The 18,406-nt window shown below is 40.0% G+C and overlaps 1 protein-coding gene and 1 non-coding gene across 2 annotated transcripts in view; both read right to left on the minus strand.

The window, feature by feature from the left end:
• Positions 1 to 3,646: 3,646 nt before the first annotated feature.
• The window catches only part of Hao1 (hydroxyacid oxidase 1), a 56,595-nt gene continuing 41,835 nt past the window's right edge, over positions 3,647 to 18,406 (minus strand). The window contains exons 5-8 of the mRNA XM_004661509.2: positions 17,642 to 17,733; positions 6,523 to 6,681; positions 6,090 to 6,159; positions 3,647 to 3,895 (exon numbers count right to left, since the gene is read on the minus strand). Coding sequence (XP_004661566.1) covers positions 3,825 to 3,895; positions 6,090 to 6,159; positions 6,523 to 6,681; positions 17,642 to 17,733 — 392 coding nt within the window. The 3' untranslated portion in view covers positions 3,647 to 3,824. The remainder of the gene's footprint in view (positions 3,896 to 6,089; positions 6,160 to 6,522; positions 6,682 to 17,641; positions 17,734 to 18,406) is intronic.
• LOC123463203 lies at positions 6,418 to 6,497 on the minus strand. The gene has a single exon (XR_006638795.1). It is a non-coding gene; the product is annotated as a small nucleolar RNA SNORD45 (small nucleolar RNA).

Genomic DNA, 18,406 nt, shown 5'->3' on the forward strand with positions numbered 1-18,406 from the left:
GTCTTTTTAGCAATATTTTCTACATAAAGATTATAGAATTCCCATTGACATTTATTACATTATTGCTCATATTAAAAATCATTACTAATAAGCTTTCTATTGAAGGTTATTTTGTTATCACAATATACTTTCTTATATTTTTTCCCTGCTATATTCATAATGCTCCAATATATCAGGCACAGACCACTGTCCTCAATTCACAGTTGAGATCTGAGGATGCTAAGGTTAAACTATGGTTCAAATGGCTGTTCTCTCTGGCCTCAAGGATCTTAATTCAATGCTTTTGGGCAGGTTAGGTTTGACCTTCATATAGTAAAGATGATAATGAAACTCTAACATATAATGTAGAGTCCCTTTCCATGCATGGCTCTGTCAACAAAAAGAAGCTACTGTTAGAAACAAACTCAGGGATTGTACTGTAATGGAAAATGGATCAGCTTTAGAGATAAAGGATTCAGCCAGGTGTGGTGCGCACACCTTTAATCCCAGCATTTGGGAGGCAGAGGTAGGAGGATCACAGTGAGTTCAAGGCCACCCTGAGATTACATAGGGAATTCAAGGTCAGCCTGGGCTACAGTGAAACTCTACCTTGGGAGAAAAAAAAATAGAGATAAGTATTCAACCAGAGAAGCCATGTAGGAAACCTGGCCAGGCCTTTTTCCCCAATGATGCCCAGTCAAAGGAAGATTACACACTGCTCACAGAAACTCCAGCTCTTATTTTGAAATCATTCAGGATCCCTTGATTCTTGATTTTTTTAGAAGATCTTAGAAAATATTCAGTTGAACATAGCCATTATCTAAGTTCCAAAAATCATCACTAGAGAAGCAAACAAGATTGATTTCAGAAGAGCATCTTTTCTTCCACCCATCAGTGGGCAATTCTGTTAGGGAGGGAGTAAGATCCTAGCTTATTAGATTTCCATAAGGACAGGAAATTGCATTCTTTAAAATAGATAAAATGTCCCATCATATAAACATATAATAATGGTTCTCTGTCATTTGGGATAACATTTATATTCCCTAAAATAAACTCTCACCCTGTAGTCTTTTGATAACTGGTATGTGACAGGGTGCACCCTTAGCAAAGTTCACAGTATAAAAAAATGTTTAGATTTTCCTAAGCCAACAAACTTTGCTTTGTTGCTATGCAACTTGTATGCAACATGGTGCATCAGGTGGTAAATAAATTATGAATTTTACAATGATGAAATAAAATTTTTTATTCTTTGAGAACAAACCACAACTTCCTTTGATGTGAATCTGAGGCATCACAGCCTTGAAAGCTGTTTTACAAACATACTCTTTTGAACAGATAAACAAGTAAATGAGGGGAACAGCGTGGCATAGATGCAGCTTGCAAGTTGCATGCTGAGAAAAGCCAACCCAGCTTTATTCATTCCTGCAGGCCTGAGAACCTGAGTGCCTCAGCAGGGTAGAGAGAAGGAGTTTATTTCATATCCCACATTATTCCAGGTAGCAGGATATAAGCAAACTTAAGCATAGGAAATTCTGGTCATTTCTGTTGGCAGGTACCCATCACTGCTATAGGTTCCTGGCATGATTCTGTTGAAGGACAGAAGAATAATCTCAGCCAGAAGAGAAACAAAACACCTGTGAGGCAGAGATCCTACAAAGGGTGAGAACTCTGTGGCCCATCACCCTGATGTGGACCACATCTCCACAGAACATACCATGCTTAATGTTGAAACTGCCTAGCTTTTCTGCAAAAATTGTGAAATGATGCTGAATTTTCAGTTTTATGAAAAGCAGAAACTGCTTCTGGAAAATTAAAAATGAAGGAGAGGGATAATGGCCCAAACACCTAATAACAGCAAGAAACATCATATTGCAGCAACATTTCTACAATTGATCACTACCAACCAACTAAGAGAACTGATTACTAATACACTCAGCAGCCTTCACAGAGGAAGGGCAGAAGATTCCTTTTTTTATTTTTTTTTTATTTTTTTTTATTAATTTATTTATTTGAGAGCAACAGACACAGAGAGAAAGACAGATAGAGGGAGAGAGAGAGAATGGGCACACCAGGGCTTCCAGCCTCTGCAAACGAACTCCAGACACGTGCGCCCCCTTGTGCATCTGGCTAACGTGGGACCTGGGAACCGAGCCTCGAACCGGGGTCCTTAGGCTTCACAGGCAAGCGCTTAACTGCTAAGCCATCTCTCCAGCCCGGGAAGAAGATTCTAAAACTAAATACACACACTACATGGCCCCATTTATATAAAGTTTAAAGTCGATCAATGCTAATTAGTGCCAATGGGAGACAATCACTTCTGAAGTAATGGGAGTAATGGGTACCGTGGGAAAAGAGTGAACCATTCAATATCTTGATTTGAGATGTTATCTATAATGCAAAATTTTCTACCTATATATTTAGTTTTCCACTTTATACACTCACTGTACACATTTTATGCCATTAAAAGAGAAAGCTCATGGGAAGGCTCAGGAGTTACAGGTATTTGCTTACAAAGCCTGACAACCTGGGTTTGATTACCCAGTAACAATGTAAAGCCAGATACACAAAATGGCACACACATATCTGAAGTTTGTTAGCAGTGGCAAGTGGCTCTGGCATGCCCATAGTGTCTCTCTCTCTCTCTCTCTTTCTCTTTCTCTCTCGGAAAATAAATAAATAATTTGAGTAATTTGGGGTTTTAGAGATAGCTCAACAGTTAAAGCAACTAGCTTACAAAAAGAAATAAAATGCAACAAAATAAAAATTCAAAAGCTAAAGAGTAGATGGAATCTTTAACTCAACAACCAGCTCCTTAGCAAGATGAAGGAGAATCAACAGTGTACAGGACCCAACAATATTTTTTTCACTGCTTTCAAGATGGTTCAAGTATACTCTATGGTACACCAAATACCAAGCAAGTGCACTGCTTAGTGAAACTATCTTTTTTCCTACTGCCCTGTCTTCCAGCATAGTTCTAGAAACTTGGTTTGGAGATTGTTTGGACAATTAAACAATAAGTACATGGGTCAAAGCATCCTGCGGAACCCCATTAATATGTGTAATGCTTATATTTTATACAATGGCTTAATAATAAATTTATCTGATAATTTAAAAGTCAAAGGAATAACAAAACAAGTTTATTCAAAATTATTATTAAAAAATAGTATTGTTCTATTTGGACTAGATACTATCTTTAAAAAATGTTTTATTTTTCTGAACAAGAGTAAGATACACCATAAAACATTCAGTTGTATTGAGACATTAGTCATATGGGAATCAACCTTCAAAGAAATAGGGTGTTAAAAAGTATAACCTTCCAGAAAATCACACATGATAGCCATCCATTCCAATTCCACCCATTGCTACTTTCTCAGCATCATGAATCTAACTGTTGTGTTTTCTAGAAACTTCCAATACTTCAAATATGTGCTTATAGTGTAAGAAGCACTGTCTTAAGGATAAATAAGTACAATGCAGGTTAATAGTGAGATCAATATCTTTTTACCTTGCTTCACTACCTCCAATTTCATCAGAGGATATCTTTTGTTTCCCAACACGTTAGCCAGCCAGGGAATGACGTTATCTAAACACATTTTCAATGTTTTCTTTTTAACAGTTAATATATTTCCAGGATGCAAGTCTATTTCTTTCTAAAATGTTCCTAGGACACACATTGAAAAGTCAAAAGCAATGAACGAAAAGGGATCACTATTTTGTGGGAGAAGAACGACACCCTTTGTATGAAAGTGGAGAGTTACAGACTGTGGTCACCCTCTGCACAGTGTCTCTTTGTCAAGTCATACATGCGGAAAAAAATAATACAGATGGGAAAATATTGTGCACTGTCAGATCTTGGAAACAGCCAAAGGATTTTTCCTCACCAATGTCTTGTCAATGACTTTCACATTCTGGCACCCTGAAAAAAATAATGCATACATTTAATATGAAATGAATGCAATAATAATCAGGCAGGTAATCGTTTTCCCAAGGAATGTAAAACTTGACAAATGTAAGGTTTATGATTCAAGGTAGGCTTGCCAAATCTTATGTGGCATGAGACCATTTTTATTACCTAAACAGTCCTTAACACAAAATGACTGGCACATATTTTTATTAACACAAAGAGTGTATTCTTTCTGCCACATTTAATAGAAAGCCAGTGGCTGAAAGCTCTCTTTTAGGATAAGTCTGTAGCAAATTAAAATGTGTAGTGAGGATTCACAGAACGGTATTCTTCTTGAGAAGGTTCTGACAGGCTCCGTCAGCATGTAGCCAGTAGACAGTTTATCTCCAGCCTTGTAGATACCAGGAGGGATGAACTGTATGATATACATTATAGAAAAGGAATCTTTCTTGACCTTTCCAAAGATGAGGAAGTTGATCATTTAGTCAAGGCCAATTTTTGTGGAGTTTTTTGTATCTGGAGATTATTGCTGAATCAAACTCAAACAATCCTTAGTAATCACAAGAGTTATTTAGTTTTTAACAAACATTTATTGCTTGTGTGCCAGGCACCACTCAAAGCCCAGAAAATACTACAGTGAACACACAAGATGAAGAGCTCCATGCTTCAAGCTTTTTATATTGTAGATAACAAACTAATATTCATAATACATGTAATCAAAAAATAAATCATATAACACACAGGAAATGCTAAGGAAAAAGAATGAAAGAAGGATAGAGAAAAAAATGAATGTGAATAGATGAATCATGTACACCAAGGCTCAAAGAGTGGCAGGACTTATTGACATAAAGACAGGGTGGGGAGGCATCCAGAAGGAGAAGCAAGTGTGGCCTGAGTGCAGTAAGCAAGGGCAACAGTGGTGACAGAGGTGACCAAAAGGTAACTGGGCGAGGAAGAGGCTTATAAGCTACTGTAAAGAATTTTATTGAGTCAGGAAAGAGCCATTAGAAATTTCTGATCATGAGAAGAGGAGCATGAGCTCCATTAATCTGTAAAATGACAGTGCTGGTTGCCATGGCCAACAGAGACTGTAAGAGACCAAGGAGGCAAAGCTACAGAGGAGATGCCCAATACCATGGGAAATGAAAGGATGATAGTGCAGCAGAGAAGTGCTGAGGACAGCCAAATTCCAGTTATACTTAGTGCATCCCTATGAACATATAACCAAGCATGACACTTCAGTATGGCCATGAACTGAGACTGGAGATACTCTGTGAGGAATGGGTATAAGAGAGCTTAGTTTTAGACAGATAGAAAGAGGGTGATACTACTTCACCGGCATAGCCCTGATCACATTGTCACAAATAAAGGCAGTGTTACTGCTTTTGATCTATGTACATTGTAAATTCCCTCAGTCTAAGAATGTTCTACCCTGAAACTTTACCTATGAAGCCAACACCAAATTCAATATGACAGAGGAGATTCTATCTGCTTCCCCCTAAAATTGACTCTCCATCAAGGAACCTGGCTTAACGAGGACAGAAAGAAAAAAAGTGGTAAATAAGAATGAAAGCCTGGGCTGGAGAGATGACTTAGTGGTTAAGCGCTTGCCTGTGAAGCCTAAGGACCCGGATTCGAGGCTCAATTCCCCAGGACCCACGTTAGCCAGATGCACAAGGGGGTGCACATGTCTGTAGTTCATTTGCAGTGGCTGGAAGCCCTGGCGCACCCATTCTCTCTCTCTCTCTGCATCTTTCTCTCTGTCTGTTGCTCTCAAATAAATAAACAAAAAAAAATTTAAAAAAGAATGAAAGCCTGTCATGAGTTGAATCTGGAGTTCTGCCCACAGTTTTTGTGTTTTGAGCCCTTGTTTCCCAGCTGGTAGTGTGCTTTCAGACATCATGGGACATTTGGAAGGTGAAGATTTAGGAGTGAGGCACTCTTAGCAGGTCTTTGACAGTTATAACCATACCCAACCTCTAGCTCTATTTCCACTACCTCTATTCCCTGTTCCACCACAATATAAGCCATCTCTGTATGATGCTCCCAATAAACAGCTCTGAGAGAGCTGCTGTGACCTTCATGCTGCTTTTCCTATCATGAGGGACTGAGACCTTTTGAAACCATAAGGCAAAATTGATCTTTCTTCCCACAAGGGGTGTCTAGAAGGTATTTTGCTGGAAAACTGATGAATGCAGAGCCTTACCACTCAGAGCCATAGCCAGTCGGAATTCTTCCTTTAGTATCTCAAGGACATCTTGAACACCTTTCTCCCCCTAAGGCAGTAAAAGGTATAAAATTATTGGGTAAGTCAGTGTAACTCGTTTCATGCATTTACTTCTCTAGGAGATATTTTGTTTTATATATTTATTTCGTTTTTTTTCTTTCAAGGTAAAGCAGATTTTACAAGTTTATTTTTAAAATAGTCAATGTACATCAACATTTATGCTGATTTCACCAAAGGTAACACTGAAATATCTGATGAAAAGCTTTTAAAAGCATTAGGATGCTGTCTTAGGTTTCAGGTACTTTATCAGGTCTCAGAGTAATTCTAGAGCTAAAGTAGTTTATAATCAACCTTAGATTCAGAATACATGCCACCTCATCATTGACCCATATTTATTTCTTTGTTCTCTTACCTGGAAAGCCAAGCCCCAGATGATAGGTCTCCCCACAAATACAGCCTTGGCACCCAAAGCCAGAGCTTTGAGAACATCAGTGCCTTTCCTCACACCACCATCCAGAAAGACTTCTACTTTCCCTTCCACAGCCTCCACAATTTCTGGCAGAGCATCAATCTATGAAAAGAAGAGGACACTGTAACCCTATTAATATTAAAATCAACATTAACTTTACCTCCTATGGCCCTAAATACAGCCACTAGAGCTCATGGAAGAAAAGAGTGAAGTTAAGTTTAGAATCAATAAGAAAGCCATTTTACACAGGGGTTTTGAGGGGAGGGGGAGTGAAAATACTATTAACCAACAAACCAAAAAGTCAAGGAAACTTAGAATTGAATAATTTGTTTTTTTTTTAATTATTTATTTGAGAGAGAGATATATATACAGAAATGGGCAGGTAGAGAGAGAGAGAGAATGGGCACACCAGGGCCTCCAGCCACTGCAAACGAACTCCAGACGCATGCGCCCCCTTGTGCATCTGTCTTGTGCATGGGTCCTGGGGATTCGAACTTGGGTCCTTTGGCTTTGCAGGCAAGCGCCTTAACCACTAAGCCATCTCTCCAGCCTGAGTAATTTGTTTTTTACAAAGCCAAACATTCAATTTTTTTCTGTTTCTGATATACAAATTCAAGTATTAAGATCACAAAATAATAAATGTAATTTGAAACACTTGATGTTTCATATTATCTCTTTTATAAAAGTAAATGAATTATTTTGCTGATAAGTTATGCTTAACATTTTTCATTAGAACTCAATGGCTAAAATTCACATTTAATATTGCAAGTAGTAGGGTATAAGAAATACACACATAGTCATTAAAAACATACTCTGATTTCCCTGTGTATCATGTCATTAGATAATTCTCCTTTACATATATTCCTTCCTTTTGAAGTATTATGACCACATGGATCCTGAAGTTTCTTGCCCTGAGTAGCATTTGTTAACAGGTTTAAGTTGACATTATAGAATGCAAGATCCTCACAAGGCTGAGCTGGTTATGTACATTATTCTACTTGATTTGTCATACCTCTCTGAACACATTTTCTTTCTGAGACAACCTCATAGTCTCCCCCACTAAAAGAAACAGAATGTGCTTGCCTATTCATTGACACTGCCCTTGGCCATGTATTCTACTTTGGCAAATAATACATAGGTCTTAAGCAACCACAAGTACTTCTGATTTTGCACCTTTGCCATTAGTCATGCGATAAGTAACCACTAGGTCCTATTCTCCTCACAGCCTTGGCTCCAGCAGATCTATTCAGGAAGCAGAGTTATCTGAACCAAGCCTAACTGGACCTGTGGAGCACTGCCAGCTACCTGGTCCCAAGTCCTGGTTCAGGAGGTGTCTGGTCACAAGTGGTTTCAAGTGAATAAATGTCAATGTAATTCACTGAGCTTGGGATCTTTTGTGTTGTACCCACAACAGTGCCTACTAGTTCATCTAAAGTGGGTGAAAAATCTAGAGAAATTCATCTCAAAACTTTTAGATCTAAAATTGAAGTCCTGACTCCATTAAAATGATTGCTGAGAAGGTACCATAAACTTAAACTGCACCTTTTCCAGAAATAATTATGCTGAAATCATTCAAAGGCTTTCCTACTTTGCCTCTAAAATTTTAGTGGCTAAACTTAAATAGAGTTTTATGTAAAAGGTTGAAAACCAAACATAGCTACGATTTGGAGGAAGTGGAGGCAACACTTGGCAAGTGGCCTCTAAATGTTTGGCAGGTAATGTGATTTTCCCCTTTCCCTTCTGGCTTCTCTGCCTTGCCAAACATGCTCTGGATCCATTTACATATGTCCCCTTACCTATACATAGTCCTCCTTTTACATTCAGGCAAGTTACATCAACATATAAATGCTACAATTTCCAAGCGATGATGCAAGCCATAATTAAGCATATTTCCCCATTTGAAACCAGAACCAAAGAAAAATATTAGCTAGCTTGGGTTCAATACACATTTTCAAAGTAACACAAATCAAGTCTGTTTAGGTTATTTCCAATGCCTAACCTGGCCTAAAAGCACCCTAATAAGGATATTTCAAATGTGAATCCCAGGTCATAAAACAGGGCCTACATTTGTGTTTCCTGTGTCTATGGACAAGAAGGCCATACCCAATGTTGATATTTCTAACCTCCTTCTTTCTTTCAGTAGCTGCACTTGTACTAGGCAGACACTACATAAAATGAATGTGATCAAGGCAGACTGAATAAATAAATACAACAGACAAGCCCACTAGTTATAGCCCTGTTTATGTCTCTTCCTTTTCCATTGCTACACATCCATATAATGTCCATTGTTGTTATCTTGATTTGTGACATTTCAAGCATGGAACCTAAAATGCTCAAACCAATGTAGCTCAACAAAAACAAAATCAGGTAAAACTGAGCTGTTTTAGTTAGAAGTAAAGGAGACTGGGACCAAGCTACAGCCAGGAATTCCTCCCCTGAAGCTTACTCCACCCATCACACTTTACCACGCAGACTTCACAAGCCCACAGAGGTTTAGCTCATTGTTGGCAAATGTAAAAATGGTACCAATGGTTTTCTGCTCTATCTTCACTTCCTAGCAGGATTATGATTCACGGCATGGAGGGCAGAGGGAGAGCTGAACTGGCCTGTAGCTTGCTCTCACCAATAGAATGTGAGGAACATCGACAACGTGACTTTTAAGCCTAGATCTGGAGAGTGGAAACCTGTCTCTTCATGAGAACAAGCCATAGTGAATTTATCTTACATCAGGCTATCCCAGCTGGAGCAGCACCTGCCCCAGACATCCAGGATCAAACCCAGCCAGGACCAGGTCCCCAGTACCCAGCAGTTCTAAGACAAAACTGCCAACTGACAAAAAATGTGAAATAAAATTAATGGATATTGTCTTCTGACAATCAGTTCCAGGACGATATGTTACACAGTAAAGGCCAACTGATGGATCAAATATATCTGAAGGATGAGATTACACGAGCCCTTTTATTGTGTTCTTTATTTTATTTTATTTTCTTAGTGCAGTGTATCTGTGGTGAGAGCAGAGGCACAGCTCCATAGCCACTCCCAGCAGCCTGAGGAGTTTTCTTAGATTTTTAGGAATAACAAGTTAAATGCAGGATTTGTGGCTTTGATGCTAAAAGGAAATTTCAGTATGAAGCAGAGTTAGAGATATAGATTAGGAAAGGTTAGATTGGGGTTGGAAAAGCAGAGGGTGAAAGCCCCAGTGAGAGCATGGGTATGGGCTTCTCGAAGGGAGAACATCAGTTAAGTGACATAGCACTAGCCATATACACCATCATGGTGGCTCTCAAATTACATCCCAAAAAGTTGCTAAGGAACTCCCCTCCTTCTGTATTTTAATAAGTAGCATTACCTGTTGGCTCTGGAGATGCCATGGTTGGAACCATTGCTTGATAAGGTAAAACCAGAAGTTGCTGGGATTGTCCTTTTCCTACAAATGGGATTTCTGGTGAATTCCTAGAAAACTGCAGGTTTAGAAAGTTTTGAGCAGTAATTGATAGTATTGGAATTGTTGCTTCTCTGATGATGATAGTCTTCTAACAGCCTCCTGGGTGAAGGATGTTTTGTCACGTCTCATGTCCCCATATTTTCCCTGTCTACCCTGTATTACCTGGAATCGAACCCAGGTCCTCCCTAACGCTAAGCAAGCAGTCTACCACTGAGCTCTACCCCTTGCCTCATGGACCTCCATTACAAAGACAAGAAGATCATACAGCACACCCCAAAGGACTCAATTTGAGAAGCACCAACTTAACAAAATAAATATTAAGTGAAAGTGTTTTGCACATGTAAGTTAGAGCTAGGTTGGATGTAGTTATCATCAAACTGAAATGAAAAAAAAAGTTCTCAGGATGCAAACACTCTAGAATGTTCTTTCATATTGTGTGTGTCTCTATGTATGTGTCGATGAGTATGGGGTGTTTGTGCTACCAGTGCATATGTGGAGGTTGTGGTGGTTTGATTCAGGTGTTCCCCCCTAAACTTAGGTGTTCTGGATGTTAGGCTCCCTTGCTGATGGCAATTGGAAATTAATGCCTCCTGGAGGTGGTATATTGTTGGGGGAGGGCTTATGGGTGTTATAGACAGTTTCCCCAAGCCAGTGTTTGGCACACTCTCTTGTTGCTATTGTCCATGTTATGTTGGCCAGGGGGTGATGTCCACCCTCTGTTCATGCCATCGTTTTCCCCTGCCATTGTGGAGCTTCCCCTTGAGCCAGTAAGCCAGAAGCTGCTTTTTGTTGGGTTATTTCTACCAGCAAAGCGAACCTGACTGCAACAGTAAAGTGGTACTGAGGAGTGGGATTGCTGCTAGACACCTGACTATGTGGTTTTGGCCTTTTGGGGCTGATTTTTAAGAGGAATGGGGAAGGATTTAAATCCTTGGCCTAAGAGATGCTTTGCAGTGCTGTAAGTACAGCTTCATGGACTATTCTGGTCAGAGTTGAAAGACCTGAATGCAGGAAGAACTATGGACTGTGAAGTTTGGCTTAGGAGGGTGAACAGGAGCTTTGTTTGGACTGGGCTAGTTGTTTGTGTGAAAAGCTTGCTGTTATGCCTGTATCTTGAGAAGTTGTGCAGAGTTAGTTTTGGGTAGAAATGAACTGGTGTGAGCAGAGGGATATGGCACAGAAAGAAAAATCTCTGGGTGAATTGTTGCCTGTTCAACTGCAATTGAGAGATTACAACCTTTGAGATTGGGCCAGCTGACCTGCACTGGGGCAACAGGAAGAATGTAGACTCTTTTGAAGGGGTCTAAGTGTTCAAAGAATGTCCTGTTCTTCAAAGTCTGCTTTATTCCCCCCTGGATTAACAAACTGGCACCCTACCTGGTATTGTGGAGTATAAGAAATGCTGGAAAGATTCACTGAATTTGCAACACGGTCATGTGTTTTGGAAAAGGCCATGGGCAGTATGAAGCTGATTTGCTGGATTCCTGCATGGAGACCCCATGGGGCCATGAGGATGAACCATGGATTGCAGTGGAGACCCATTGCAGATGCCCATTGGAGCTGCTCTTGGTTGAATGATTTCTACCAGCCATGCGAAGCTGACTGAAACAGAGGTCTAGGAATAATCTTAGAGTGCCTTCCCCTTCTCCTGTGCTTGAGACAGAGTCTCCCTTGTTATTTTGTTTTAGTCACTTTACTTCATACACACCAGCCTGAATGGCCCCAGGGCTTCTGCATATCCTGAAACTTGGGCCTCCCATTGAAGAAGGTCTATTGGGATCACAGCAGCACGCTACTCTTTGCATTCAGCTTTACATGGGTGGTTAGGAGTTGAACTCAGGCAAGCAGGCTTGCAAGCAGGCAGCTTTAACTGTTAAACCATCTAGCCAGCCCAGAATTGTCTTTAAACCTAAGTTTAAGAAGCTAAAATGCTGTGGGTTTTAGAAATTAATTTGATTCTGTCATATTTGCCTCAGATTACTTCAAGGCCATTCTGGGTCACATTACAATGAAAATAGAATTCTGAGATGAACTTATCATTTTTTGATTACTTTTGTGAAAAACAGAGGGCTGGCAGTAGTTCGTAGAGCAATGTCTTGAGAAGGACTGAAGGTAAATTCCTGGTTTAGGAATTCAAGTGGCAAGTATTTCTCCATGGTAGGAAACCCTGTGAGGTATATAGAATTACAATGGCCTAGCCACTTTCTTTATGCAAACAATACAAGACTAGGAGAAGCTCAGCCATAAACATCTGAGTGACCTGCTATTTTATTGTTCATCCCTGAAGAGAAGCAAGACAATGAGTCAAACCCAAGACTCTCTCTTTCATGTTGCCATGACATCAGCTTGCCCTGTGCTCTGGTGATGTGGTAACCCAAACTGTAGGACAATAAGACCTAATGCAAAATTTCACATCACAGCCACCTTCAAGCCTTTGCACACTTCAGAACACTCACACCAAGGAGAAAACACCAGTTACCCTCCACCAAGTTCTTTCTTACATTTCTCTCATCATTATGGGGCCTTAGTTTTGCCTAAAGCATGAGGCAAAGCTGGAACAAGTCTCCTCTCCATGCGCACAGCATGCAAAGGGGAGAGTTATTGTTTTTTTTAAACAGTCTCTGAGACCACAACTCAAAAAGCCCTTTTAGATAAGTTTCCATATGCCCTCAGCCAGAGGGAAAGAAACCACACCATTTAGATATTTTTTCCCTTAAAATCAAGTTAGAATTGATTTCAGTAGATTTATATTTTATTTTTAGAAAACAAACTTCATTTGGCCCGCACACTGAGTCTATGTCTTCACACACAAGTGAGGCATAAATTTGGGAAAAAGCTTTGAGCTGTGACCAACTTCTCCACCCAGCTTCAAAGAGGGCGTCACTTTCCACCTCTTTTACCTGCAGGCAACATTTAATATCACCCAAAATGTCCTGTCTCCTGTATGAAGGCTGAGTTGGAAAGGGCTGACAACCTCCAGCTATTTATGATTTTAAATCGTTGACAGTATAATCCCACAGTATGTACACTTGGTTGGTTGCAACCTTTAGTGATTTAGGAAAAACTGTGTGAGTGCCCTGTGCACACCCAATATTCCCTGCTGGCATGTACTCTGTCATAAAACTCACTCAGCTGGTCTAGGGATTTAGCTAAATCAACCTGCTAGTGCAATGAAACAGTCATTCACTACTACTTGGTTAAATTATTTGTCTTATCCTCTTTTCAGCTGCTTGAATAATTTCAGCTGCTCATCCCATTGATAGCCATTCATGTGACTACCCCTAGTATGAGAAAGAATAGTGCATGTAATGACCCAGTTCAGAGAAAGGTGGCTCTGCAAAACCTAGCATATTTTTGAACAAATGTACACTTAAGCTTTATTATGATATGTAATTACCTCATGTGTGATAAAACAAACTACACAACTTCACAGTTGAAAGGCACTAAAGAAATCATCTAGTTAATGTCTAACTCCAAAAGATAAGGAGAAAATTCAGAGGAAAAGTAGATTGCCTTTGTCCCTAGACACTTCTTGTTCTTCTTTTCTATTTTCTTGTTTATTATAATTATTAAGGGCACACAATTGGTTTCCCTGCCCTTTGTCATGTCAAAATCCATCTTACAAGACACATTGCTGTTAAACTAATGACATAGAATATTCAAGAGGTCCATCACTTTCCTATCCAGCCAGGTATACTTCTCAAGACTTTTCCACTCATGACAATGCAATGAGTTACTTCTCAACATTGCTCAGGCATATCTCATTCTTTCCTATTCTACATGCATTAATTACTGTTCGCATTGCTGGGACAAAAACCTGACAAAAAAAAAACATCCTAAAGGAGGAAAGGTTTTTTTCAGGTTACAGCTGATCATAGAAGGCAAGGCATGGTAGCAGGAGCTGGTCACATTCAGTCTAACACTGAGGCAGCAGAGCAGAGAGATGAATGCTGCTACTCAGCCAGCTTTCTCCTTTGTATACAGACCCAGGATCTTGCCCACAGTTAAAATAGGTCTTCCCATCTCAATGAACCTAATGAAGATATTCTCTCACAGGGATGCTTGGTCCCATCAAGTTAACAATCCACATAAGCCATCATATCACCGACTCACTTATGATGAGTGCACCTTGGGACAGGGCAGAGATAAAGGACACTTATTATATCCTTTATGAGAAGAATATTTGCCAAGTTCTCACAAGTGGACAGCATGTCCACTTTTTAACACTTCAACAGCTCTAGCCACATTCTAGATCATGCATCTGTGACATCCACCCCAGGATATGTATCTGTGTTCATGATTCTTTATTTAAAAATATTTATTTATTTATTTATTTATTTATTTAAGAGAGAGAATGGGTGTGTTAGGGCTTCCAGCTAATGCAAACAAACTCCAGATGCAAGTGACACTTTGTGCATCTGGCTTACGTGGGTTATGAGGAATCAAACCTGGGTGGGTCCTTTGGCTTTGCAGCCAAATGCCTTAAACCACTAACCCATTTCACCCCATCTTCCAAGCTTTGTTCTTAAAATCTATCCTACAACCCCTGTGTTTTTCTGGGCTTTGGGTTCCCTTGGGGCTATCTGTTCTTCATTATTCTTAGCCCAGTACCTTACTTTGTGGGACAGTTTGATTTACTTTTATATCTAGATTTTGGTTTATGATTTGTTTAGCACAGTGTGAACTCCTCAAAGCACATTGGAATCTCTTAGATAACTAAAAAGCACTGGTGCCTGTGTATTTCCCCTTGACCCTGAGATTGTGATGAAATAGTTTATCATGCAGTCTGGACCTCAAGGTTCTTTGAAAATCTCTAGATTGATGAAAATGTGTAGTAAAATTATCTTACCATTTTTTTTCTGAGTCTCTGCTTTCAGCTGGCTTTCCCTCTTCTGTGACACAGGGTTTCTTTCTCTTGTCCCCACCCCTCACCCTCCTTCTTCACTTTTACTTGGCCACCTCCATTGGAAATTCCAGCCTGTCTCTCCTCCCAACTTCTTACCACTGTGCCCATGATCTCAACCCCACCAAAGGCTTTTGTAGTTCCCACAACTGCCAATGCCTTCATCTCGGAATTGGCATGGCTTAAGCTTTACTCTCACACTCTACATTGCATCTACTGGTGTGCCTATGGTTACAAGCCAAAGGAGGCTACAACCATCAAAATATCTCTTAATTAACTGTTTTCTCTTTCACAGAAGGCTGTGAAAACTGGGAGAATCAAAAGCCATCAATGTGATAAGAAAACTTAGATGACTCCATTTCATGAGATGAGTCATCTCTTGCACATAAGCCAGGGTCCAGGTGAAATCACAAAGGAATTGTCAAGTTAAGCATGAGTGCAGCTCTCATGGCAAGCCAACCTGCACCAGGGAGATGGTGATCGATACTGAGGACATTCAAAATGTATCAAAGCAGAAATCCAGAAGTTGCTGAGAGCTTAGTACTAATTTAGACTCTAACATACCTGCCAAGGCTCAGAAAACATTGAGGAAGTGGAGGCAGAAATATTTTAAGAGTCAAAGGGCAGAAAGGAGTACCAAGACACATGCCCCGCACAATGACTGACTCCTGTTCTCATAACCCATAACCCCATGGTGAATATCAGTAATTCCACCAAGGAAGGCCCTCATTGGAACGGGTGTAGGGAGAATAGAAATGAGGACCAACACATGATTTGTCCATATAACAAAGTTTCTAATTAATTTAAAAAGTAAATAAAAATAATCACTACACATACATTTCTTGTGACTTAAGATGTTAAAATACATAAAATTATATATCTGGATAATCAAAAAATATTATATTCAGGCTAGAAAGATGGCTTAGCAAATAAGGTTCATGCCTGCAAAGCCAAAAGACCCATGTCTGACTCCCCAAGATTCACACAAGATAGATGCACAAGGTGGAACATGTGTCTGGAGTTTGTTTGCAGCAGTTGGAGACCCTGGCATGCACATTCTCTCTCTCTCCCCCTCTTTCTCTATCTGTCTCTCTCTCAAATAAATAAATATTGAAAAAATTATATTCACTAATTTGAAAAAAAATGTGTCAATTAAACACTGAGATCTCACATAATCACACCTAATTTTCTTAAGACTCCTAACATGAACCTGCCCAAGATGCTGACATACCTACCTAATAAGCATCTTGAGGACTGAACAATAGGAAGGGTGGGCATAAGGGAAGGGTAAAGGTGGGGAACACAAAACTGGACCCAAATGACAATGGTACCATAAATTTCTATGTCCTAAAAGACAGAGTAAATGGTTGAACAACAGGGCCCTGGAGAGGGTATGATGCAGACTAACCTTAATCTTCTCCTGTTTCTCTCCCTCTTACTCTGTCTCTCTTTCTCTCTCTCTCTCCCTCCCTTCTTCCCTCCTTGCCTCCCTCCCTCTTCTCTCTTTCTCTTTTATATTGCCTCTCCATTTCTTCCTTCTTTTCTTTAGCAATGGCCTGTAACTACTCCCAGTACCACCATGTGGTTAACATCCACAATGAGCTATTAATCAAAGAGACCTACAAGGTTTCCCAAAAGTAGATTTATGTCAGAGTACTTGATGACCCATCAAAGGCTAGTGGTAAGACCCTACTGATGAAGACACAATATGCTGTAGGTATGGAACATGGAGTGACCTGACTGCAATTTGGAAGAGAGTCAGTTCCCAGACAGTTAACTCCTCTAGTGCCAGAAGGTGCTACATGAGCAACTGAGGGAAAATAACCAACACTGTCCAAGCAACTTGTTTTTTAAGCTATGTAGCAGCAAACAACCTGATGTGATGCTCACACAAGGGCAATAGAGGCACAGTTGGTTAACCAACTGCTCTTGATTTGGCTAATGGATCCACTCAGTGGAATGAAACTCATAGCTGGTTCTGGAAAACAAGTCAGAACCATATCCAAAACCATGAGCCCACTCTCCAGTATCAAGCTCCCACCAATCATGGGGTACAAGAGATCCTACACCTATTAAATTCTCTCTAAAATAATAATGGTTATCTCATTTATCTGGTGCTGACTTCACTCTCCATTGGAGAATTTGCTTCTCTTTTTCAGATGGCTGCAGATCCTGAAGAGAGAATTAGCCTGTCAGCATCTCAACAGGGCCTCAACTGAAACTAATTAGGGAAATGAGCAAGAGTGCTGCTTTCTTGGTGAACCTGGTACCAGCACAAGAGTAAAGGAGATATACCCAGAGAAAACTCAATACCTACCAAACCAGATATCCAAAGACACAGAGCTCCCAAGACTTAATCACTAAAGTAGACTTAAAACAAACCCAACATGGCTCAGAGGAATTTGCAGAAGAGGGGGTGGAAAGATTGTTAGATCCATATATAGGGACATTATGCACAGAGACATTGCCTCTCACCCATAAATGATGGCTACCCCACAATGCATGAGCCATATTCCCCAATGAGGAGGGTCCCTTCAGAAGGGGGAGAACAGAGAGGAGAATAATGATGGTACCAATATAACTTTATACACTGTATACATACCTAACAATTGTAAAACGTATCACACAGAACAGTACAGAGAGAAGATATATTGGTAGGACTGTACTACAATAGAAAAACCCAAGGAGAAATCCTTTCACTTGCATTCACTCACAGTGGCTGGTACCCCATCCAGCTGTCGAGCACCATGATTGGACACCAAAATCCCATCAACACCACATTTCACTGCCTCCCTGGCATCATCACCTGGAAAAAGCAAAACATAATTTTATTGAAAAAGCAACTTGACAAAAGATTTGTACATCAATGCTTTAACATACAAGAAAAAGAAGGCTGATCAGCACTTTTACTATTGAAATACACCCAAAGACCCTGGCTCAGAATGACAAACATTGTATGTTCATATTCTCTGTCATTTGCAGACCTTAGCTTTGAATTTAAGATATGTGTGTTTGGGCTGGAGATACGACTTAGCAGTTAAGCACTTGTCTGTGAAGCCCAAGGACCCTGGTTCGAGGCTCGATTCCCCAGGACCCATGTTAGCCAGATGCACAAGGGGCACTTGCATCTGGAGTTCATTTGCAGTGGCTGGAGGCCCTGGCATGCCCTCTCTCTCTCTCTCTCCCTCTCTCTCTTTCTCTCCCTGTTTCTCTGTCTGTCACTTTCAAATAAATAAATAAACATAAAAAGATATGTGTGTTTAAGTGGAAGTGAGTGTTGATAGAGTACAGAAAGCTAGAAAGTGGCCCTGGGTGGGGAGAGACTTAAGAAGGTGAATAGTAGAACATATGTGATATGGAAGTAGAGAGGAAAATGCAAAAGGCAAAAAGGATTAAGTGAGCATATGGAGCAGAGAAGGTGAGAGATAAACCAAAACTAAGGATATATGAAACAAATAAGGAGAACTACAACTTTGTAA

This window comes from Jaculus jaculus, chromosome 8 (genome assembly GCF_020740685.1).
Source record: "Jaculus jaculus isolate mJacJac1 chromosome 8, mJacJac1.mat.Y.cur, whole genome shotgun sequence".
In the NCBI taxonomy this organism is placed as follows: Eukaryota; Metazoa; Chordata; class Mammalia; order Rodentia; family Dipodidae; genus Jaculus; species Jaculus jaculus.